Source organism: Doryrhamphus excisus, linkage group LG15 (assembly GCF_037039965.1).
Source record: "Doryrhamphus excisus strain RoL-2023G ecotype Guam linkage group LG15, RoL_Dexc_Guam_v1.1, whole genome shotgun sequence".
NCBI lineage: Eukaryota > Metazoa > Chordata > Actinopteri > Syngnathiformes > Syngnathidae > Doryrhamphus > Doryrhamphus excisus.
In genome coordinates, this window is record NC_136371.1 from 15,275,525 (window position 1) to 15,300,271 (window position 24,747).

The 24,747-nt window shown below is 42.0% G+C and overlaps 1 protein-coding gene across 14 annotated transcripts in view; it reads right to left on the reverse strand.

Annotated features, from left to right (window-relative positions):
• Nucleotides 1-24,747, reverse strand: part of dmd (dystrophin) — a 185,484-nt gene that overhangs the window by 132,234 nt on the left and 28,503 nt on the right. For all 14 annotated transcript variants that reach the window (XM_058052507.2, XM_058052503.2, XM_058052501.2 and 11 more), the window contains exons 2-9: nucleotides 19,412-19,473; nucleotides 13,235-13,327; nucleotides 13,091-13,171; nucleotides 12,886-12,978; nucleotides 7,250-7,351; nucleotides 7,049-7,119; nucleotides 6,717-6,835; nucleotides 2,759-2,958 (exon numbers count right to left, since the gene is read on the reverse strand). In XM_058052507.2, coding sequence (XP_057908490.2) covers nucleotides 2,759-2,958; nucleotides 6,717-6,835; nucleotides 7,049-7,119; nucleotides 7,250-7,351; nucleotides 12,886-12,978; nucleotides 13,091-13,171; nucleotides 13,235-13,327; nucleotides 19,412-19,473 — 821 coding nt within the window. The remainder of the gene's footprint in view (nucleotides 1-2,758; nucleotides 2,959-6,716; nucleotides 6,836-7,048; nucleotides 7,120-7,249; nucleotides 7,352-12,885; nucleotides 12,979-13,090; nucleotides 13,172-13,234; nucleotides 13,328-19,411; nucleotides 19,474-24,747) is intronic.

Consider the following 24,747-nt stretch of genomic DNA (forward strand, 5'->3'; position numbering starts at 1 on the left):
AGTTTATATATAAGGAGGTCTGCTCCACTGTGATGTCACAAAGGGGCAGTTTTACCACTCCTCCTGAAACTGAGCGTTTTGAGCCATCCCAAACTTCTTTCAGGGCTCACTTCCAAATGCATAAACCTCATTATTGGAAACTTTGGCATGGTTTAACATAAGAATACGACATTTTAACTCCATTTATAAGTCAGAAAAGTGGAAAAAGCATAATAGTTCCCCTTTAAGAATGATACCGGCTTTCATGTTACAGTCAAATAACGAGAAAAAGTCGCTAGAGGGGTTTGAGTACTCGCTAAACGTAGCGCCAAAGTCGCAAAGTTGGCAACACGGGTTTGTTGGGCTTGGCAGGACCCATGAGAGAATGGCAATCTCAAATCTGGAGTTTGTGACCTGTTACAAATATCACGTCCTTTTCCTTCACCACCCATATCAAGCACCTGCAGTCAAAAGTCAAAGCTCGCTTGAGCTTCCTCTATCGCAATAAGTCCTCTTTCACCCGTTCAGCAAAACATACTCTTGTCAAAATGTCCATCTTGCCCATTTTTGATTATGGTGACACCATCTATAAGATGCATATTCTTCATCACTCTGCCATCCGTTTTGCTACTAGCGCCCCTTCCACCACTCACCACTGTGAATTCTATAAGTTGGTAGACTGGACATCACTCCAGACCAGAGGCTCCGTCACTGGCTCCAGCTCATCTACAAAACCATACTGAGCATCACACCTTTCTATCTCTCTTCCTTCTTACATCTTTCTCACTCTGCTTACAATCTAAGGTCCTGTAATCACATCAAACTCTCCATCCCCAAAGTTCGTACCGTCTTTGGATGCAGCGCTTTCCGGTTTGCTGCAGCTAATGGCTGGAACATCCTACAAAACTCTCAAGAACTTTCAGCCTTCACATCTTTCTCTGTCTTTAAACAAAACTTGCAACTAATTACATCTGATTCATGCACTTGCTGATTAGGCAAGTGCTTTTGCTCTTTGTTCAGGCTGCATTTGTAAGTAATAATTTGTTCTTAAATTGCTTGCCTGGGTAAATAAAGGTAAAATAAAAAATAAAAATAAAATCTAAGCAAGAAAAAAATCAGGCAGCCTTAATCCTGAAGTGTACCTGTTGCCTTTTTTGTGACTTTTCCCACTGGCCTCGTTGCTTCGCTGTAACTTTCTGTTACCAGTTTGTTTCGTCACGATGCTCCTCATTTTCTGTATTGCTATCTCGTCTGTACTTGCGCTATCTTTTCCCCAAAGCTCCTGAAAGTTATGAGTATGTTCTTCTTTTACTCTTCGGAGCAAAAGAATGTGTTGTGATTGTGATGTGGTGGAATGATGTAGGAACAACGATAGATTTCCACTTTAAGTTGAGGCCTTAATTAAAGCTCACCATCAGGCCTCTTCTCACGCTTTTAATCCTCCAATCAATTTTCTCATCAGCTTCAAGGCTGAATCAAGCTGGATGTCTCTGCAAGTTGCACGCTCGTGTCTCTGCTGGCAGCTGGATTTCTATCTCGGGTGGAAGAGACCAACTGCATTAAAGCCGCATCGCTGCCAGGTCATTTTCCACACATTTCAGCCGGTCTGATGGACTCTACATAAAAACATGAATGAATATTTCCTCTTGAAAACGTTAGCATGTCGCCTCCTTGATTATCATTATGTTTTTTTGTCAAGCGTTGAGACCCACACTTTGTTCAGCGGTCCTTGAACGCACCGCAGGGTCTTGCTACAATGTTCACATCTCTTCTTACGTTATCATTCATTCCACGTCTTAGAAATTAATAATGTGTGTGAGGCATATTTAGGGCTTAAAACAGGGTAGTGTCACAAGTGAACAATGGTAATTGAAGAGAGAAGGGGAAGGTTCTGGAGCTGAATCTATTTTTTTTTGCAAGCAGTAAGTAACAATTTATCAGTGTCCTAATATTGTGTGTAAATCATGGACAAAAAGTGCTTGTCTGTGTAGCATTATAGAGTGTGCATAAGGGACCAGGGTTGCCAGTAGCCTTTTAGCACCAAAATGAGTGGCTCTACGGGAGTGTTTTAAACACTAGTTGTCCCGCAAAACACATACAGCTGAATAGGTGCAGATTCTGGAAGAACTAAAAAGCTTTTTTTGCTGATTATCCTGTATAGCTGCTCTACAGCAGTCCACAATTCAATACAAAGGGACGGAAAAGGTTCCCTGTCCAAACGGGAATGCTCCTGTTTTTGTTTTTTTTTGGCTTGTTTATTTTTGTACGTGGGTTAAATTCTGTTGTTTTGTTGTCGGCTTTTTTAGACTTTTTTTTTTTGTTTGTTTGGTTTTTTTTTGGAGCTGAATCTAATTGAATAAATACAACAGTCACTTGGAGGATAATGCCAATGTCAAGCCAGAGGGAGGTTTGTTGGTTGGGGTCATAAGTACAGAAATCATTTTTATTAGCACCGTTCACCGGTGGTCCCGGATTGGGACCCCACGCAATCATAATTTCTAGTCAGGACAAAAAAATTCCCACCCTCAGGAACACACCCAAGTATACTTCTTGAAATGCACTGACTGAGGTATTCCATTTAAGAGACAGCTTCACTTGCCGAGAACACAGAATCATGTTTGACCTTGGCCAACGTCAAATAGACAAAAAAAACATCCCCACAAACCCACCTCTCCTGATGCAAAAGCAGTTTTGGAATGCCCGTGGTAAAAATCTCACTGCAAACTAACCAAATAAATAACACAACACGTGTCTTAGACCATGCATCCGTGTGTTAGACCTGCTGAGAGAAGCGCTGCTGGGTCTGGATCTGGTAGTGTTCCTCGGTCAGCACGCGGGGAGCACCGGCGGCACTACCGGCCCGTGGCAGCGTCTCCACTTCCTGTATGGCCTCCATGGTAATGCTCTGCGGAAGCACCTGGAAGAGCGACGTCACGTACAAGATGATGCTCTTCTTGTCGGGATGAGGCACTGCCACGTCTAAACAGTAAAACAATGACAAAGGGAGAAAAATAGTTTTTACCTGAATATACAGCAATATTCCAAACAACCATTAAAGTGAAATGGGATGTTCATCAGCTGATCAAAAGGCCATAGACAATAGATCAAAAAACCCCAAAACTCCCTAAAAAAAGTTTCCTTGATGCCACTGTGTCCCAGGAGGTTAGTGGAGTTTTGCTCCGTGATGGCTTCACAGAGGACATCCACTGTCTTCCCTTTGCCAATCCATCTCCAAATGTTAAAAATTGGATTTGATTAGGATCAGGGAAACACGTAGGATGGTCCAAAACAGTCATTTCTCTGGAATGCTTTTGTCAGGCAGGCATTGCCACATAGCCACTGCCGTTTGACACCCCTGCACAACCCGAAGCTCAATTGTTCCATTCAAGGAAAAAGCACCCCAGATCATGCTATGTGGTGTGGAAAACATTTGGTCCGATCTCACATTTTTCATGAGGTTTCATTTTTTTTCTCATCAGAGTAATTTTTTCCCACCTTTTAATAACCAATGTATGGAGCTCAATGGGAGGAGTCCCCTCTATGACATCACAAAGGGGCAGTTTTACTCCGCCTTCTGAAACCGAGCATTTTAAGCCATCTCAAATTTCTTTCAGGGCTCACGTCCAAATGCGCAAACCTCATTATCTGAAACTTCGTTTAACACTAACCTACAACATTCTAACTACATTTATAGGTCAGAAAAGTGGAAAAAACATAACAGGTCCCTTTAAAGTCTGTTGTGGAAAAAATTTACCTTACTAAAAGAGAATGCCTGAAATAAAGACAGAGTTGCGCAGTTTATTTCTTTTGCAAAAGAGGTCAGACAGAAACATACATCATGCGTGGCAGTCTGTAGGTGTCTGACAAAGAGTGGCCTCTTGGTGGGAACTTTTATACTCCATAGCATGCAAATGAATTACATTACAAGAGAAAAGAGACATTCATGTCACTCCCCCGATGCCGCCCTCATGTAGGGGGGTTAGCCTACACACCCATTCCTCTGGCACGGTTTGTCACACCCATGTGAGATAACCTCCTAGGGTCAACCATTTGGTGGGACCTCTTGATGTCCCCTGTCCCGTGAAGGTAGAGCTTTGATCAAAGAATGACCTCCTCCGACACTGCCCCTAACCCCAGGTTACAGATAGCCTCCTGCTGTGCCACCATCCTTGAAGGAACAGCAGGATGTGCTCGGATGCAAACGTTGAAGCTCTACAAAAGGCCGTAAAGTAATTCACACAATGTGTAACCTATGTTATACCTGTGAAATATAAAATTTTCCATCACAAGTCCAACAGTGCAAAATGCAAATTCTTGCCATTTTTTTACAGGTCTAAAAAATTCAGAAAAAAAATCAGGCGTGCATTTGTGAAAATAAACATAGAAGAAAATTAAAAAATGTTGATCTCGTTACAGTAGTATTGATCCAATTTTGATAATATCACTATTTGGATTGATCCACCCAACCCCATTGTGGACACTACATAAACAGTCCGTATTTTTAGCGGTCTTTTGCTAACTAAGTACAATAGTGTGAAACATAAAAATGGCCGCAAAACAACTAACTCTGAATTAATTAACTAATTTGATCACTTCCTGTTATTGGACACTCTCAGTTACTAATTATTATTTAGTTTCTAGATTTGTTTCACAGCTCTGTCATCTAAGTACAGTATATACTGGAAGCATAAGTATTGAACATTCCTGGAGAAAACCAACTTCTAAAGACTTTCTTCTAAATCTAGTGATGAATCTAACTGCTTTGGGAAAGTCTGTCTCGTGAGATTTTCCATACCCAAAGGCCGTGCCAAGGATAACCTGTAAAAGTGAAACCAAGCCGCTAACAAGGACATAACAGTAAGTGAAGAAAAGGAAGTCTGGCTAGTATAATCCAGTCGGCACAATGAAGAGTCAGACAAAAAGGAACATGGCCGGCGAAGAAAGACACGCACCAGCGAGTGGAGCGCTAATGAGGTGTGTTAAAGAGGCATCACCGAGGAAATGAGGTCACCAGTGGGCAGGGAGGTGAACCAAAAGCGGGGAGTGTGCACTGACACTTTGCGGTAATGACTTCCAACGGGTCGTTTTTCATGTCTTTGCACATGTTTTGTGTGTTCTTGTTGATTTTGGACATTTTATTTTATTTCTCTATTTAAAAAGTGCAAAGCTTGACAGGCGTTTACCGGCTTGACATATGATGTATGACTTCATTATACAGTCGAACCCGTTTATGTCGACGCCTTTCGGAACAACGGTCGACTGCCATGCAAGGCAAAAATGTCATTGCGATTGTTCCGGCACATATTATGATGTAGATTTGTGATTTTCTTCAGTGCAGTACAGTTAATTTCTGGGAAGTATGAGTTATTGCCTTATTTGTAAATTGAATATATTTAGAGTTACAGCATAGAAAACCTATTTATACTTTTAAAATATGATTTTAACATTATTAGAGCCCTCTAGACATGAACTGACACCCCTATAGTCACCTTTACACGCCTGATGGGAAAATGTATGCAAATTGAGGCAAAATTTTGACGTTAACTGAAAAACATGCTAACATGCTATTACCGGAATTGTGCATATTTTTGGTCTAAATGAAGCTTTTTAAGCATATCACGATGTGATGTGTATTATTCTATTCTGACCACTAGGAGTCAGTGATGTTCCACGAGACACACTTGATCACTGAAACAACAGGCGTTTATTGCAGGTTCGAATGATCTCACAACAGTTACAATAATCTCTAATCCGGGCTACTGTTGAGCCTGTAACCCATGCCAAGCTACGACTCAACTCTGAACCCCGAACGTCACTTCCTGTCCGCCCACCCCTCACCCCCAGATCTCCGATCAGAACACGTTTACAGCAACACACATGAGCACAAGTCTAATTTAAGTCTTATTTTCTCCCATAATGTCTACTGTATTGGGTAATACGAGCATAAAGGCGACGACAGGGATGTCATTTCATGTTTAGAGGGCTTTAACAATGTTGCATTTAGAACATTAAACTGTTTTTCTATGCTCTAACTACTAAAATATTCCACTTATAAATACAGAATTCTACCTTACCAAGGTTCCACTGTTCCATTCATTCATTCATTCATTTTTTACCACTTATCCTCACAAGGGTCGTGGGGGGTGCTGGAGCCTATCCCAGCTGACTTCGGGTGAGAGGCGGGATACACTCTGGACTGGTGGCCAGCCAATCACAGGGCACATATAGACAAACAACCATTCACACTCACATTCATACCTATGGACAATTTGGAGTCGCCAATTAACCTAGCATGTTTTTGGAATGTGGGAGGAAACCGGAGTACCCGGAGAAAACCCACGCATGCACGGGGAGAACAGGGTGGGACGAGGGTGGAATTTAACCCTGGTCTCCCAGCTGTGACTTCGGTTCCACTGTTCCAATCCCCCCCCCCCCTCCCCCAAAAAATGCTAAATAATAATTCACCATCTGGTTTGTTGTGGCAATTTAGCTGTTCTGAAAAATGTATATGTAATCAGACCGGATCAAATACTTACTTTCCGAGGAAAAGGCCCACTGTAAAAAGTTGTCAGTGTGATGCAGTACAGTTGTATACCGCTACTAACTATTACCGGAATAATACACGTATTGCTGCATCCTGTTCAGACTAATTGACATAAAAATCACTTTTTCTATTAATAAAACACTCAAATGCTAAAAAGTGTATGTGTGTGTGTGTGTGTGTGTTGGTTAATTACCTTCTGGGTCCAGCAGTCTGTCAATGCCCAGGTGTCGTTCTGCTGTACTGAAGGCATGTTCCAGTCTGTCAATCACTGACACTTTGGCCTCGACAGAACTCCAGTCGAATAGCTCCGGTCTTGGGTGAGTGAGGGTGGGGTGGGCGGGGGTGGGGGGGGGAACAATGAGATTTTATTGAACAACCTGCTCCTGTCCTCATCATGAATTCTATAGCTTGTGTGGAGCTGATTGAAATCTAACCTAAAAACCGCTACTGGGTCTGACACACAGAATAAAATATTAATTGCCATTAAATATGGCAAAGTTATGATGTCAACTAAGGCTACGGTACCTGTGGCTGTGGATGAGGGCATTGAACGCCAGCCCATCATTCCAGCTGCTGGAGAAGTTGACCACGTTGACCTGAGGGACACATACAAAGGATATTAATCCCGGCTTCTCACTTCCTGTCTCTTCCCCATGGGAAAACTCTTCCCCGTGTTCCCGTCTCTTGACTCCCGTCCGGTGATTGATCTGGTATGATGATACAAACCTGTGGGTACTGGCTTGTGTTCTGACGAACCCAGCTCAGCAGAATCTTCTCACTGTTGGTCTGCTGTAGGCCAGCCATCACCTCCTTCATCACATCCTTTACCTGCAAACGTATAAACATACGCAGAGGGTGGATCATGGATCATGGATCTAGATTTTTCCATTATGGAACCTTTGGTTTAGCCATTGAGTGAGGGACAGAAATGCGTCTTGTGTTATGGGTGTACTTGGATGATTTTACTTGATTTAACGTCATCAGTGAGATCTTTCCTCACTCCATGCTCATTCCCTCAGCTGTCTTTTGGACTCCACTAGTTTATTATTTTCTTTGCAGTGCTCGTTACGCACCAGCGTTTTCTTTTTGTTTTCTATCTGCTTTGTACTTTATATAGTTTTTCCTAATACTCATTCTATGTGAGCACTTAAATAAAACTAAAATAACGTAAAGCAGGGCGGCACGGCGGTCGAGTGGTTAGCGCGCAGACCTCACACCTAGGAGATTAGGGTTCACTTCCACCCTCGGCCATCTCTGTGTGGAGTTTGAAGAGGTTTTTATTGCAGCTTTCAGTGATCTCACAACAGGGACAATAACCTCTAACAGGGGCTACTGTTGCGGCCATAATCCACGTCAAGCTTAAACTCAACTCTTGATGTCACTTCCTGTCCGCCCTTCCACTCAGCACTGGAACATGTTTACAGCGACACACATAAGCACGGGTTTTATTTATGTGTGGCTGATTTTCACTTATGTCTACTTTATTGGTAATATGAGTGTATTGGTGACTGTAGGTGTGTTATTTCAAGCATATATTATATATTATATTTTAAGCATATCATGAAACAATCTTTCAAAAATATTGTGATATGTCATATGTAGTATTCTATTCTGACCACTAGGAGTCAGTAATGTTTCACGAGACACACTTGATCACTGAAACAACAGGCGTTTATTGCAGGTTTGAATGATCTCACAACAGGTACAATAATAATCTCTAATACGGGCGACTGTTGCGCCTGTAACCCATGCCAAGCTACGACTCAACTCTGAACCCCCGAACGTCACTTCCTGTCCGCCCACCCCTCACCCCCAGATCCCCCATCAGAACACGTCTAATTTAAGTCTTATTTTCTCCTATAATGTCTACAGTATTGGGTAATACGAGCATAAAGGTGACGACAAGGATGTCATTTCATGTTTAGACGGCTTTAACAATGTTACATTTAGAACATCAAACTGTTTTTCTAAGCTCTAACTACTAAAATACTTCAATTATAAATACGGAATCCTACTTTGCAGAAATTCACTTGGTCTGGTTCGGTGGTCCACAATTATGAATGAAGTTTGGCTACAAAAGCTCTGGCTTTGTCAGCCATCCATCATCTCACATCATCACTCATTAGTGGTGAGTACCTAATCATTTGGTACTTTGAATGTGCCTAATAAGTATTTGAGGCATATTAAGGGATTAAACATGGTTTGGGGGGCTGGAGATGAATCGAATGTAGCAATTGAAACAGTCACTTTTAATGCAAACCGTGCTGTGTTCGGAGGAAAACGTCAACGTCAACGTCAACGTCCATATCAATTATGTGCAGATTTTGGCCATTCGCTGGTGGTTTTAGTGGCGGATCTACTGTGGTTCCATGACAGTCATTTTGTGACTCCACTATGTGTGTGTGTGTGTGTGTGTGTGTGTGCAGCACTGAGTGACAGTTTTGGAGCACTTGTTCAAGGCTTAAGTGAAGGTGTTATACTTTTCACTGACCAGAATTACTTTTGCATATCTTACCCTCAGTCAGCTATAATAGTATTCACAGCTACACACTGGAAGAGTGTATTAAAAAAACGACAAAAACACACAGAATATTACACCATTTTATGCAGTCACACACACACACACATACACAACGTACGTGCAAATTACCACTACATCTATTAATAGAGTTTGAACTCTTGGGACTCCTGCTGTCTCCCTGACACACACACACACACACACACACACAGTTTGTTAGCCATTCACAATTGAATGTGGTCTAGCAAGACAAAAAAGGGGAGGGGGTACTCATTTTGGAGTAGGTCACTGCATGCATTTCCACTTTAATTGGAGGGGCGCTTTGACAAAGACCGCTGGGTACATTCACTTCCACAGAACACACACAAAGACACTGGGAGACATCATTAAACAACAGTGCCTTTCTATGAAGCCCATAATTAGCGAAGGCAAAGTATGGTTGTAGCTAATGACACTATGAATTAAAGTGAGTCCGTCGTTGTGTAAACATGTTTATGTTGTGTTATATATGCATGATATATGTTATTCTGCACCAAAATTATTCTATTCTTTATTCTTACTCCACTCAGTTATTAACGCTCAATGACGTCCACATTTGGTGATGCGGCTCACGCCGTTCCACGCTTCCTTGGCAATGTCAGCGTTGCCTTTTGTGGAATTATGGTAATGGTTTTATTTCATTTGAACATGCATCAGATTACAATTGAGTGCATCCCATAATCAGTTCCCAGTTCCACATGTCCAAAAGGAGTAGGAAGAAGCAAAGCTTATTAAATCCTACCCCTCCATCTGGTACTTTTACAATCAGTAACTGTTACATTTGTTCACTTCCTGCTTTCCTAATATTTTATTTTTCTACCGCTTTTGTTCCCTTCCTGGGCGGCACGGTGGCAATGGAGTGGTTAGCGCGCAGACCTCACAGCAAGGAGACCAGGGTTCGATTCCACCCTCGGCCATCTCTGTGTGGAGTTTGCATGTTCTCCCCGTGCATGCGTGGGTTTTCTCCGAGTACTTCCTCCCACATTCCAAAAACATGCTAGGTTAATTGGCGACTCCAAATTGTCCATCGGTATGAATGAATGAGTGTGAATGGTTGTTTGTCTATATGTGCCCTGTGATTGGCTGGCGACCAGTCCAGGGTGTACCCTGCCTCTCGGGGGGCTCCAGCACCCCCGCCACCCTTGTGAGGAAAAATGTAGAAAATGAATGAATGAATGAATGTTCACTTCCTGCTTTCCTAATATTTTAGTTTATTTTAGTTTATTTTAGTTTTATTTTAGTTTATTTTAGTCACATACTGAAGTAGGAGGTGATATGAGCATCCAATGCCATAATGGGTACCATAGTAAGTGTCAATATAGTGATATATATAGCACATCATGACTGGTTCAAGACTCTTCATCCTTGTATTTAGCAAACATCAACTGCTTGTATTGTTTCTTGAATTGGCTCATCGTTGTACATTGAACAGACTGATATTATTCCCAGCTAAATGGAACTCTAACAAGGTTGATAGCACCCGAAGGATTGTCGTTGTATCGTAACAACTGATGTTTTGCATCACAAAAGAGTGAAACGATTGCTGCTTGGGCATGGCGCTACCTTAGAGGATAAAAACCTGGATCTCACGCCATCACTTTGGACTAAAGCTGTCCTAGCTAGTCTTGATCAAGAAGTGATGACGCCTCTTTAGATGAGACAGCCCACCAGCAATCGATTCACTGCTCTCACAGATTATTTGCGTGGAGATGTTGCAGGGGGCATCCCTCATGACTGAAGGCCCTGGTCTGTGTGGTAATGACTGGCTTTTTCACCAGGACAACGCTGCAGGTCCCGATGCCTGCCTGACAAAGGACTTCTTCCACAGGAATAACCGCACTCTTTTGGACCCTCCCGTGTGTTCCCCTCATCCAAATCTACTTGATAACACATCAATCCCAGACAGTGGATGCCGTACGTGGAGTCATCTTCACCACCTGGAGCAACATTCCCACATCATTCCTGATGAGTTATTATTAGGGATGTTCTGATCAGGATTTTATGCCCCAAATGTCGCACCAATCTAAGCTTTTTAAAGTATTTTGGAGGCACGCTTTGAATGGTGCAGGAGTTATATCACTCTCACAAAGTCCCACACATGGCAGACATGTTTGTTCTGGGTGCTGAAGTGGAGGCGGAGCTGATCGGTGGAGGGGACTGGCATTTTAAAGGATTGGTCGATATCGATCTATGGCCGATCGATCAGAGCACACCTAGTTATTATGTTTGATTATTGCTGATCATTCATTTATTCATTTTATACCACTTATCCTCACAAGGGTCGCAAGGGGTGCTGGAGCCTATCCCAGCTGTCTTCGGGCGAGAGGCGGGGTCCACCCTGGACTGGTGGCCAGCCAATCACAGGGCACATATAGACAAACAACCATTCACACTCACATTCACACCTATGGACAATTTGGAGTCGCCAATTAACCTAGCATGTTTTTAGAATGCACAGGGGGCAATGGCAGAGGGTGGAATTGAACACGGGTCTCCTTGCTGTGAGGTCTGCACACTAACCACTCGACCACCGTGCAGCCCTATTCCCTATCATGTCTTCTATATTAGGTAATGCAAATATAAAGGTGACCATAGGGGTGTTATTTAATGTCTAGAGAGCTCTTTTCTGTGCTCTAACTTTGAAAAATATTTAATTTCTTAATATTGAATCCTATTTGGTGCAAATTTACTTATCTCGGCTGTGTCTGGAACCAATTAACACCAATAAACGGGGGACGACTGTTTTTTACTGTGTATATTACAATGTCATATTTGTAGTGAATGAAATATATGGACAATGTGTTCTGCATACCTTTAATGCTGTTTGATGTCCTTTCATGTGATGGACTGATCCATTTAACATTCCAGTTCAACCCAGTGTCCTGAATGTTGTGTTTATGTGCCAAATGGCCGTTCAGACTACCCGCCCGTTTTGGAGTCCCTTGAGGCTCCCTCGGGAGATTCTGTGACAGTGACAACCTGAGCCACTGAGCCACAGTTCGATGATTGACTTTGTGGTCATGTCGTCTGACTTGCGGCCACATGTTTTGGTCATGCAGGTGAATAGAAGGGCGGAACTGTCAACCAATCACCACTTAGTGGTGAGTTGGCTGCAGGGGTGGGAGCGGGTTACAGGTCAGACCTGCCAGGCCGAAACTGTGAAGTTGAAATTGTGAGGGTCCACTGGGAACATTTGCATAATCCAATGCCAGAAGGAGTTTCAACTCCCACCTCGGGGGGAGCTTCGACCAAGTCCCAAGGGAGGCAGTAGACATTGAGTCTGTGTGGGCCATGTTCCGTCCCTCCATTATTGAGAGGGCTGATCAGAGATGTGGCCATAAGGTGGTCGGTACCTCAGTGGTAGTTTTCATCCTGGTCATGGAACTGTGGACCAGTTCTACACTCTTGGCAGAGCCGTTGCGGGTGCATGGGAGTTTGCCCAGCCAGTCCACATGTGCTGTGTGGACTCAGAGAAGGCATTTGACCGTGTTCCTCAAGGAATTCTGAAGAGAGTACTATGACAATATGAAGTACCCGACCACCTAATTTAGGCAGTTCATAGTGTACTTTTATAGACAGGATTTCTTGAGGGGTACTGGTTTGGTGGCTGTGGGATTGTGTCTCTGCTTTTTGCAGATGATGTGGTCCTGCCGGCTTCATCCGAGCCGAGTGTGAATGAATGGAGGGAAACAGTTACGGTGATTTGTATGGTCACAAATTTTGTAAATGACCCCAGGCCTTTTTTGGTGTTGTTGCTTTTTTTGCAGAAAAATAGCTGAAGTATGGAAGAAACACACACACTCACCTGCCAGTGGAGAATGATGCTCCAGATGAGCCCAAGAATGAGTTTGTGATTGCCATCAACAATGTCTGTGGCACCAATGTTCACCAACTCCACCTAAACAGGGAAAAATCGTGACTTTAGATCATTACTATAATTAATTATTAATCATTTATAACTATGAAGAACACTATTTAGTGCATAAAACGTCAAAATATTGGATACTTACATTGTTTTTCTGCAAGATCTGCAGAGCTCGGTTGACATTGTTGAGCGAGTGGACACGTGAGCTGCCCTTTTCCAACCTTACCTGCAAACACACACACACACAAATCAGATGATGCAGTGATGATCGTACAAACGGGAATCGTACCAGCTCATGTCCTGCGAGACCCTGCAACAGCTCCAGCAATCGCCGCCCATCACACAGGTCTGAGAAGAGATCCTCCACAGGTGGCTTCCCTGTCTGAAACACACACAGAAGCAATGATATTAGGACAAATTTCAACTATAAATGAATGTGGACGACTACGTTGTAAAACACTCGGCAACCTCTAATTATGTTAATTAACAAAGGGGGAAAGATGGGATAGCTACACAGAACACAAACTATAGCCATGGTGTCAGGATGATGTCATAATTCCAAGACATATAAACAGATAAGTAAATACACACATTGTGATTGGATCCAGTTGGTTCAATTCCTGATTTGAGCAAAAACTACCAATCTGCTCTTACTTTCATTATACGTATTTTTTTTACATATTCCCAGGGCTGAAGCTAGTCGAGCTTCAGCTTCCGAACGGCTCCTGTGTCCATTCTGACATTGCATCATCGAGTTGTTTATAGTGATTATTTGCAACCATTCTGACCAGTTACATGTCCATGAAACACACATATTATTCCTGACCCTTTAGGAAAGTACATGTGGTCCTCGGCTAAGTTTTTATTAAATTATTAAATTATTAAATTATTAAATTATTAAATTATTAAATTATTAAATTATTAAATTATTAAATTATTAAATTATTAAATTATTAAATTATTAAATTATTAAATTATTAAATTATTGTCTTCATTATTATTTATTATTTATCTTATTATTTATTAAATTAAATTAATTCTACATTATTTCTACATTATCTCCGAAATCACCAACATTGTACACAGAAATAGTCATAACACACTAAATACAAAAAAGTCCCTTATTTGTAACTCCAAACCCTCCACTTGCCAACTTCATCCCATTCCCACAGCTCTGGAAAAAGCCTGCCTAGCCTCTCTGCTCCCTCTCATTTCTGCCATCATCCACTCCTCACTGACCTCTGGAATTGTTCCCTCTACGTTCAAAACTGCAGCTGTCACCCCGATACTAAAAAAACCAAAACATGTTTCGACCCCAACAACTACAATAACCATAGGTGTGCCTCAAGGCTCTGTCCTATGACCCCTGCTTTGTATCATCCGTATCTAAATACAACATCCATTTCCATTGCTTTGCGGATGACACCCAGCTCTACCTCTCTAGCAAAGCAAATTCCACCCCCCCCCCCCTCCCTCCCTCACCACTTGCTTAGCTGAAATCAAATCCAAACTCACCTCAAATTTCCTTCAACCAAATTGGTCAGTTCTAAACCTAAACTATCCAAAGTTGACAGTTTTGCCCTCAGCATTGCCAACAGCATACTCTGCTCCTCCCCTCAGGTTCAGAGTCTGGGTGTCATCCTCCATAGCTTGCTGTCATTCGGTTCCCACATCAATAACATTACCCGGTCTGCATACATCCATCAATCGCCCACGCCCCTCCTTCCGCCCCCAAACTATCCCTATTCTTGTTCACATCCAGGTTACCGCCCGTATAGATTACCGCAAATCTCTCCATTTCAGCCTCCCTTACAAATCCCTCCGTAAGCTTCAAATGGTCCAGAATCCAGCATCATCACAAGAACCCCTTCTTTTCATCACATCACCCCTATCCTGCAGCACCTCCACTGGCTCCCCGTCACATCGAGAATTGAAAATACTGCTGTGTACAGTCAAGGCCACCCACAAGCTAACCCCCCCCACCCCTACCCCCCCACCCCAATCTCCACCTCCTCTTGCTCCCTCAGATTATCCTACGCTGTCCACCTCACTATCCCACCATTACCCTCGCCTCAGCACCTTGGATGGCAGAGTTTTCAACCGCTCTGCTCCCAAAACTTTTGAACTCTCCCGGCAAAATACTCTTCCTCTTTTCAAATCCACACTCAACACCAACTTATTCAAGACATCTTATAATTTTATCTTCTCATTTTTTAAAATAATTATTTTATGTGTGCTTTGGTTTGTGTCTATATACATTGTCTTGGTTTCCTTGAAAGTGGCTTGCAGATAAAAAGCATTATTATTATTATTATTATTATAATTATGTTGTTCTGTTCTCAAAATATATGGTTTTTGAATCTTATCTTGTATTTAGCATATTGATTTGTTGACCACCAAAGAGAATAACTTCTATCTGTGATTAATTGAGTTAACAATTGTCAAAATGTGATTAATCACAATTCAATATTTTAATTGATCGACAACCTTAATATAAATACATATAAATGATGAATAAAAGGGATAAATTAATATTTAGGTTACTATTACCTTCATTCAAGACATGATTCTTGTTCCCAAAGACATGATGAGGCAGCAAGACACCACGCGAATGCCACCTTCCTGTTTTGCCATGAGGGCACATATAGACAAACAACCATTCACACTCACATTCATACCTATGGACAATTTGGAGTCGCCAATTAACCTAGCATGTTTTTGGAGTACCCGGAGAAAACCCACGCATGCACGGGGAGAATATGCAGAGATAGTCGTGGTTGGAATCGAACTCAGGTTTCCTAACTGTGTGGCCTGCGCACTAACCACTCGTGCAGCCCTTTGCCATGAGTTATTTCTAGAATTCAATAGTGTTTCTCACCTCAATGACCCACAGAATTTTGATAAAGAAGGTGAAAAATACTATTGAAATAACTCGTAACAAAACAGTAAGATGGTGTCCATGTTGAGTCTCGCTGCCTTCGCTGTCAAGAATCATATTTTCAGTGAATGTAAAAGTAATCTTAGATTTTCATTTATCCCTTTCATTTGTCATGTGTTTGCATTTACAATTGTTTTATGTTTGTAAAACTATAAAAACGTGTTTTGTTGTTGAGCTAAGTAGCTGACTTTCGGTTCCAGTTTCCATTTTATAACCTAGCAGGCTCACGTCATCATAAAAATGCATTAAAAACACAATTAGACTCACACAGTATTAATAACACGACAAGACGTACGCCATATTGTACGCTAACGGGAAAATGTACTTAAACCAAGGCAAAACATTTTGCTATTATTTTTCTCTGTTAACCAAAAAACATGCTAACCGGGGTGTACGCTCATGTAGGTACTCAAGCACAAATTAAACTTTTTTTTTTACACTGTGCAAAATACTTTTATACAGAGACATTTTAACCAGCAACAGTTTTGATGAAAATATCAGACATTTGGTTGCTTTCAAAATTTTAACTTCTGTTTGTCTAATTTGTTAGCAAGCTAATGGGCTGCTAGCAAGAATGTTTTGTGATATAAAAACACTAAGAACATGGCTGCACTCCCGCAGTGTATTATTAACTCCTTCACTGCCAGACATTCAAGACCAAAGAGTTTTTGGACAACACAAACATTGAAACTTCTTTCATCAGAAAAAAAGAGTTTGTTTCTAGCCTTTTTGTGTCTTTATGAATCAGCAGTAGAACATAGGGTGGTTTCTTAAAACACCTGATTTTGACCAAAAAACAGAGAAAAATTTGCTTTTTTTGCAGAGAAGCAAATTTAAACATAACGGTGACTGACGTCAACATTTCTTTGTTTTAGTAGCCACGTCTACATGAGGAGATTTTCCTCTTTCCGAATGGAATCTTTCCGAATGACGTACCAGAAAACAGTGTATACATGGAAAGGGATATTCCAATCTCCCGTCTACATGCACCGCTATAATCAAACGGAATAGTCAATGGGGCATGCGTAGTAAAACGTAAACAACATCACGTGATTCATCGAAGATGGCGGACGTGAGTGTGATTAGCATGGTTGTTGGGGCAGTTGCTACGTTTTTTTAAAGCAGCAACTTGAACGTTCAGTTCTTTTAAAGTTTGTATCAAAAACAAACTTTCCGCTGTAGTCCAGTCAAGACTGCTCGCTGCCATTTTCCAAACCTGAGAGACGTCTGCGTGTTACGTCACAGCTGAGTATTTTCAGCTGATTATATATTCATTTGGATTGGCACTTTTCTTTTGGAATGAGGTGTATAGAAAGGTAAGATTCTTTCCGTTTGGGCAAATAACCCGAATGGAATTGGAATATTTGGGTCCATGTACACGTGCCTAGTGACTCCCATTTCAAAGTTTCATCCTGCTCATGCTGCTAGGAAGCCACTACATTGTCACACATACACACAATCTCACATACAGCGCATCTCAACGTCTTTGTCACCATGGAAACAGCAGACTTCTTACGCCACGTGTAATCAACTTCCAGAACAGGAATACAAGTGATAGCTGGCATGCACCAAATACACACTGCAACCTGATAGTATATACGTACAACGCGGGTCAAGAAATAAATACAAGAGACAAGAAGCAGCGTGCGCAACACGACAATGCCAAATACAGACACACACTTTTTCCTCATCAGTGTCTCATCAGTGAGCGAGCTGCGGAGAGAATGCAGGTAGCAGGTGTGTTTGTGTGTAGCGGTAATAACGCCCTTAAAGATTGCCTTTGTCTCTTGGCGACCAACACAAAGGAAACCTACCAACTATATCTTCTGATAAAGTGGAACCTTGGTTAGCGTCCACCCCGGTTAGCATGTTTTTTGGCATCATAAATTGGCCATGACGCATGTCGATTGTGTGCTTTGTGACGTCCTGATGGTGTTTGGGGTAATGGTGGCCAGCCAATCACAGGGCACATATAGACAAATAACCACTGATGGACAATTTAACCTAGCATGTTTTTGGAATGTGGGAGGAAACCGGAGTACCCAGAGAAAACCCACGCATGCACGGGGAGAACATGCAAACTCCACACAGAAATAGCCAAGGGTGGGATTGAACTCAGGTCTCCTTGCTGTGAGGCGCTAACCACTCGACCACCGTGCAGCCCGGGTAAGATCCAAAAACCATACAAATATTTGCTATTGAATGGCACGATTGAAAGTGTTTTCAGCTTCGATTTGAACATTGCCAAGGTATTGTTGCACATCTTCTGGAAGACTACTCCAGATTTTGGCAAACGAAACATTTGTTTAGTCCTGAATCTGGGCGCCCGCCCGCAGGAGACCTCTACCTGAGCTTCTCAGAGATGGTTTATGTGGCTCTAACATGTCACAGATGTACTTTGACGCAAGACCATGAAAAGACTTGTACACAAGCGGAGCTGTTTTAAAGTCTATCCTCTGAGTGACAGGATACCAGTGCAGAGACCTGAGTACTGGACTTAGTATGGTCATATTTTCTGGTTCTAGTCAGATACACAATCAAGTCTTGAGAGATGGTGAATGTTGTCATGACGGGCTACACACACAGTCCGTAATAGAATTAATTAATATATGACAAAAAAAAAATACAACTTAAACAATATTAGGAAAGCAGGAAGTGAACAAATGCAACAGTTACTGATTGTAAAAGTACCAGATGGAGGGGTAGGATTTAATAAGCTTTGCTTCTTCCTACTCCTTTTGGACATGTGGAACTGGGAACTGATTATGGGATGCACTCAATTGTAATCTGATGCATGTTCAAATGAAATAAACCATTACCATTACCATATTCCAATACCAGAACTCTGTTTGCACTATAAGAACGATGACCCAGCCTGGATGTTTTGTGTGTCTGTAAAGCAGTTCGCTCATACTCTTTCGAAATGTCGAAGCACAATCTGCACCATCCTTAAATACAACATAAAGATATGAGACCAGGAAACTGGATTGGTCCAATCGTTTACATAGTATATGAACAATTTCACCCACTTTTTTTTGTGGCTTGTGAACATCTCTGTCTTCTCTTCTCTGACACCGAAGGGAGACCCGAGACATTAGAGCAAAACACGGGGATCATTGCAGTCCACAGTCTGCAATAGTCTACAGTTTTTTGTGTCTTGCGTGTATGCAAATGAGCATTATCAACGTGATATACAACATCAACTACTGTCCTAAATAATCATCATAAATTAACTGAAAATTAATCTGTGATCATAATCGGCAGCATAAAACCCTGATAGGAGAACCCCTACATTAAATACTTGTAAAGATTTTTTTTTTTAACCAACTCTGGCTCTGTCTCTGGGCCCCAATCCAAAACCCAAAATGTCATAAGCACACCCTAACTGGAGAATATGATATCCCAGAAGTGTGATGAATATGCATTATCAATTTTTAGCAGGGCATTTAACCTTGTTGGTGCAAAAAGGAGGCTTTGAAGAACAGCGTATTTCCAGCGTGTGATCATAATAGCAATCATTTGCCTTACCTTAGACAACTGCGAGTTGACCCATTTTGTGAACGTCTTCTTTTGCACATCTTCTCTTTCATCTGCCAGGTGAGATGAGCACAAATTTGCAATGAGGAAAACAAATAGATGTAACAAGGCAATTGGAAAGAGGCTGAAATCGATGCATGCACATATTGAACGAGATCATCACACACACACACACACACACAAAGTGGTCCTCAGCATGACAGCAGGCTTCTCCAATCTTGCTCAGTGCTAATTGCATTTTCATGTCATCAATCATCACATCGCTCTGGCTGCCACTGTCACCAACACAGCAAACAGCAAAATCTGCTGCTCTTATGAATAATTTTGTTGATAAAATTCACTCACATTTATGGTTTCTTAGTGGGATTTGTTAAGGTGTCTGTGTTTGGCAGCAAAAAACTAAAAAATTGCATCAGAAAAATCCAATAAGACCCATTTCTATTAACCAATAGTCCTTTGTTTGGTGAGGTGGCTACACATCTGATTCAAGGAGGACGAAAATCACCTCAATCCTAGTAAGTAAAGACCACTAAGTTTACCTAGCCACTATACGGAGTTATAGTTTCACTTTCTCTAGTTTCACTTACGTGTTTGTTTACTTATTATTGCTCTGTTGACATATTATTACTTGCTATATTTTCGGGACTGAACACAAAACTTGTGATTGCTTGTTTTGGGGGTTTAGGGACCCCTCCTACCGACATTCAATTCACATGAGAAGAAGACAAAGCCAATGGGGAGGGTTAATGTTTACATCAAAAGGAGAAAAACTAAGGCTTCAGAAGCTGAAATAAGTGAAAAAATGTGTGTATAGAAGGTGTATGGATACAATACAAAAAATGCACCTGATTAATAAATAATAATGTTCTCAAAGAAGACACTTGAAATATGTGACATGACACCTTAATATCTTCGAATCTCCCCTGGGGCATTTCTGTGTGGAGTTTGCATGCTGGCGTGGGTTTCCTCCGAGTACTCCGGCCTCCTCCCACATCCCAAACACAAGTTTGTTAGGTTGCTTGGCAACTCCGAAACGTCCAAGGTATGTATGTGAGCATGAATGATTGTCTACATGTGCCCTGCGATTGGCTGGGGAACAGTCCAGGGTGTACACCGCCTCTCGGTTGAAGTCAGCTGGGATAGGCTCCAGCACACCCTCGCGAAAATGAATGGATGGATGGGCACCTGAATGCATCTCGGTATGTAGAAATATATCGAACAGTTGTATATTAAAACCAAAACTTCAATTTCTAAATACACAGAAAATCTGGTGTGTATTTAGTTAGTACGGCGGACAGTGGTTAGCACGCAGGCCTCACAGTTAGGAGACCTGAGTTCAATTCCACCCTCGGCCTTCTCTGTGTGGAGTTTGCATGTTCTCCCCGTGCATACGTGGGTTTTCTCCAGGAACTCCAATTGTCCATAGGTATGAATGTGAGTGTGAATGCCGCCCAAAGACAGCTGGGATAGGCTCCAGCACACCCCCGCAAAAATGGATGGATGGATGGATGGGCACCTGAATGCATCTCGGTATGTAGAAATATATCGAACAGTCGTATATTAAAACCAAAACTTGTATGAATGCGAGTGTGAATGCCGCCCAAAAGACAGCTGGGATAGGCTCTAGTTTGCATGTTCTCCCAGTGCATGCGATTTTTGTTTGTTGCTTTCTTTCTCTTTTTCCTGATGACGGAGTTGCCACAGCAAACTGCACTTCTGTTTAATTACCATATTTCTCAATCCACACAGGTTTACGGTTACCACCTGGTGCGGCCGGGTGATCATGTCATTCCTCCTCCTTTGCTGCACCAGCTGCTCATCACTGTGGCTGGCGTGCTCAAAGTGACTTCTTACAGCACCAATGTGACCAGGAAAACCGGAGTGTACAGCAGGAGAAGCAGCCCGTCATGAGGCAAAGCACATTCATGTTGGATACGCTATGCCGGCGTGCATCCACAGAGCTGGGGAGAACCCACCCGAAGCCACCCGCTGTGGCTGGGCAAGGCATCAGTGTCGTAGTGCCTATGACGGCATGCATCCACGGAGGTGTACACCTGGAGGAATACGTCGGCCACAATTTTTAAGATTGCGACACACACTCTTCCCATAGTTAATTCACATTTCTCAAAATAATACAAGGTACCGAATCTTGCTTCCTCCAGCTTCCTTCCTCCAGCTTCCTTGCTTGACTTTCATCTTAAACGCGGCGCTAACAACTTGATATCAGTCGGTAGACAGGGAATCACACCGAAGCTGCGCGTAAAAGATGACCTCATCAAACAGCCTCTCAAGCATGTAAACAAACGTGGGTTGGCTAGCAAGTCGGCATCCTCTTCTTATCCTTCCATTTTCTAGATATGCCGCCTATCTGATGTGTGCATGCTCGATTAGGAGAGTCCGTGGGGACGTCTGTGAAATGTTGCTTAATAACATGATATGGGGTGTATTTTCAATCGTGTGGACGTTTGTTAGATGGATTACTTTTCCTCTTCGATTTTGAATCGGATATACACCGAGTATTGGACTCCAATGTTAAGTTCAACTTTAAGGATCGAAGCTTCAGGGCAAGAATATAAATTCAATTTCATATCTATCTGTAGATGAAATGCCATTCAAATCTGATGGTGGGAAATATGTTTATTTTTGCCCGGAATTATTATTGTGTAAATGCAATTTGTAGTGTGATGTAGAAACCAAGACAGCGTGGCGGAGCTACATGGTGGCCAGGGGTGGCCGTGACCCCCCTCACTGTTTAGTATTAGACCAGCCTTGTTTCTTCAATTTCTTGTTGGAATGGTTGGTACCACTACAAGTGTGTTACCTGAAGAATACAATGAAGAAAATGGAATACTGGAATAAAAGCCAGTGATGTAAGACCTTGAGTGATTTTGGTTATTACCAAGTAAACAATGGATGAAACTTATAAGCTACTTTGGTTGTCATTGTTTGTAAAAATGTACCTTTAGTTGTACCAGGTATTAAAGTGAACAAACAACACTGGTCTAATAATTTTTTCCAATACTTCATGCAAGTAATGGTCTCACCTTGGTCACCATGTTGAAAAATGTTAGCTCCGCTACTGCTGGTGCACTAAGAATGCTAGACCTACATGAAAATTATGAAACTTCAGGGCTCTACATTAAAAACAAAGATGACTTGCCCATGGGGAATCCTTAAGTGAGAACTACTTGCCCGGACTTGCCCCATGTAAAATGAAAAGACTGCCATAATGATATCATCTATTTTTTGTGGCATCACATGAGAAGATTAAATGATTATCATTTGTTGTTGATTTCCTACATAGATCATGACGTTGCATGGAAATCTGGATTGTCAAGAGGCTTCTAGGCACTTTGCCTTGATAAATAAAAGTACATTAATGATTGAATAAACATTGTGATTATTAAATAATAAATGATTGATTTTAAAATTGTCACAGTAATGTGATTCACTCACCTGTGCCATCATTTGATTGGCTGCCGCTAATAAAATACTTGTTTAGGAGGCACTGGTTCATCACTTTTTGGTGTTTTCCTTCAGAAGTTTTTGAAGAATTAGACGATGTTGGCAGGGACGCCATGATAGATGTTTTTGTAGTCAAACGATCGCTGATTGTTGATCGCGAACAAGAACGGATGTGGGTAAAGCGCGGACTGTGGACTCCGTGTGGACTTTGTCCATTTCAAGATTTGCAAGGATTGGTTTGCAAATTACCACTGGAATTACGCAGTCTGTGTTTTACCAACTCCCAACGAGAACCGCTTTTAAAAAAAACTCTTCGCAATATGGCATGCCAAAGTGCACTTGCCCGACGGGAATATCACTGATTGGATTTACTTGCCCGAATTTTGTTTTAAACTTGCCCTGGGCCATCGGTACATCGTTATTGTCGAGCCCTGAACTTGATTTCCTTACCTGGACTTTTGGATGATCGAAAAAATGTAAATGACAACTCTGTTGCCTTTTAAAACATACGTATGTCACAGCCCGAGCCTAATGACAAGTATTTCTCAGATGTTTTACAATGTTTACAAAATTGTTTTATAGCCACTTTGACTAGCTAATTTCTGATGCGCTATCCTTTAGCTTTACAATACATGTCATGTCACACATATCGATATCGGCTGATATCGGTATCGGAAAATGGACAAGTCAAAAAGTTGGTTTTGGTTTGAGTCGGACACTTCTGGATTAATGATGTTAACCAAGGCACCACTGTAATGACAAGTTGAGCTGTGGTCTATGGAATTATTATGGCGAGGCCAAGATAATCAAGTACCAAGTATTTCCCCAGTCAAAAATGCAGTATAAAATCTGGTGTCAAATGTCGGTAATGTGGTGCATATATGGCATTATACCCACGCAAATTAATGTGTGACCTCTGATGCGGTTTGTCTGGCAGCGCCTGTCACCAACCTAACGGAGCAAGGCAAAACGTGAGCAAAGAAGTCCCTTGGGGGCAAACAAGTGATTCGTCTCTTTGGTCCGCATGGCAGCGACGTCGTCGTCGTCGGTCACGGGTTGGGCATCAGTTGCCTGGCAACGAGTACGGACGATCCCACGGACCAAAGCATGAGACCAGAATGCAATCAGATGGGATTGTTGCTGAGAAATGTGCTTTAGAAAAAAGTGACTAAGGGGATGGAGGTGTGTCAGAAAGACGAGGCATGGATGACTTTTGAACACATTCGACCTTGGCTTAGCAACATAAATATCCACATAACAGCTCTCTTATGTTCATGGTGACCCCTCAAAGCCTATTTTGGATTTTCTATTACTTTACTTCTCAACTTTTTTTCAGTGAAGGGCAATGCAAAAGAAGACAGTTCATAGTTGATAAGGGTGTCATGCATTGGAGTACGCACAAAAGTACACACAACGAGCACGGTGCTACATACACGTTCACACATAAAGCTATTTAAGCCGACTGATACTCTCCCAGCTTCCACCTGTTCCAGATTAACCCATTACACTCCTTCCCAGGCAGGGATTAACCCGACTGCCACGTCAGTACGCCCAAACCCACACAGGGATAAAATGACAGGCACCGTCTAAAGAAATTTTACTTGTGTTGTCCTTTGTAAACAAACATCCGCTCCGCTTTGCATGAATGCCTCATCTTCAGGGCTGCCGTGACACGGTCCCTTGGATTAGTGTAATGATGTGTATATCACTGGAAAGCACAAACCCTCTCGGCTTCAGAAACCGCTTGAATTATTTGGTTAATGGTTCAATACTTTTGCCGATACACATTTCAGTCGGCTACACTGTGTGCACTGTAAAAAACTGGGACAAAAACACTGGATATTATATTATATATTATATGT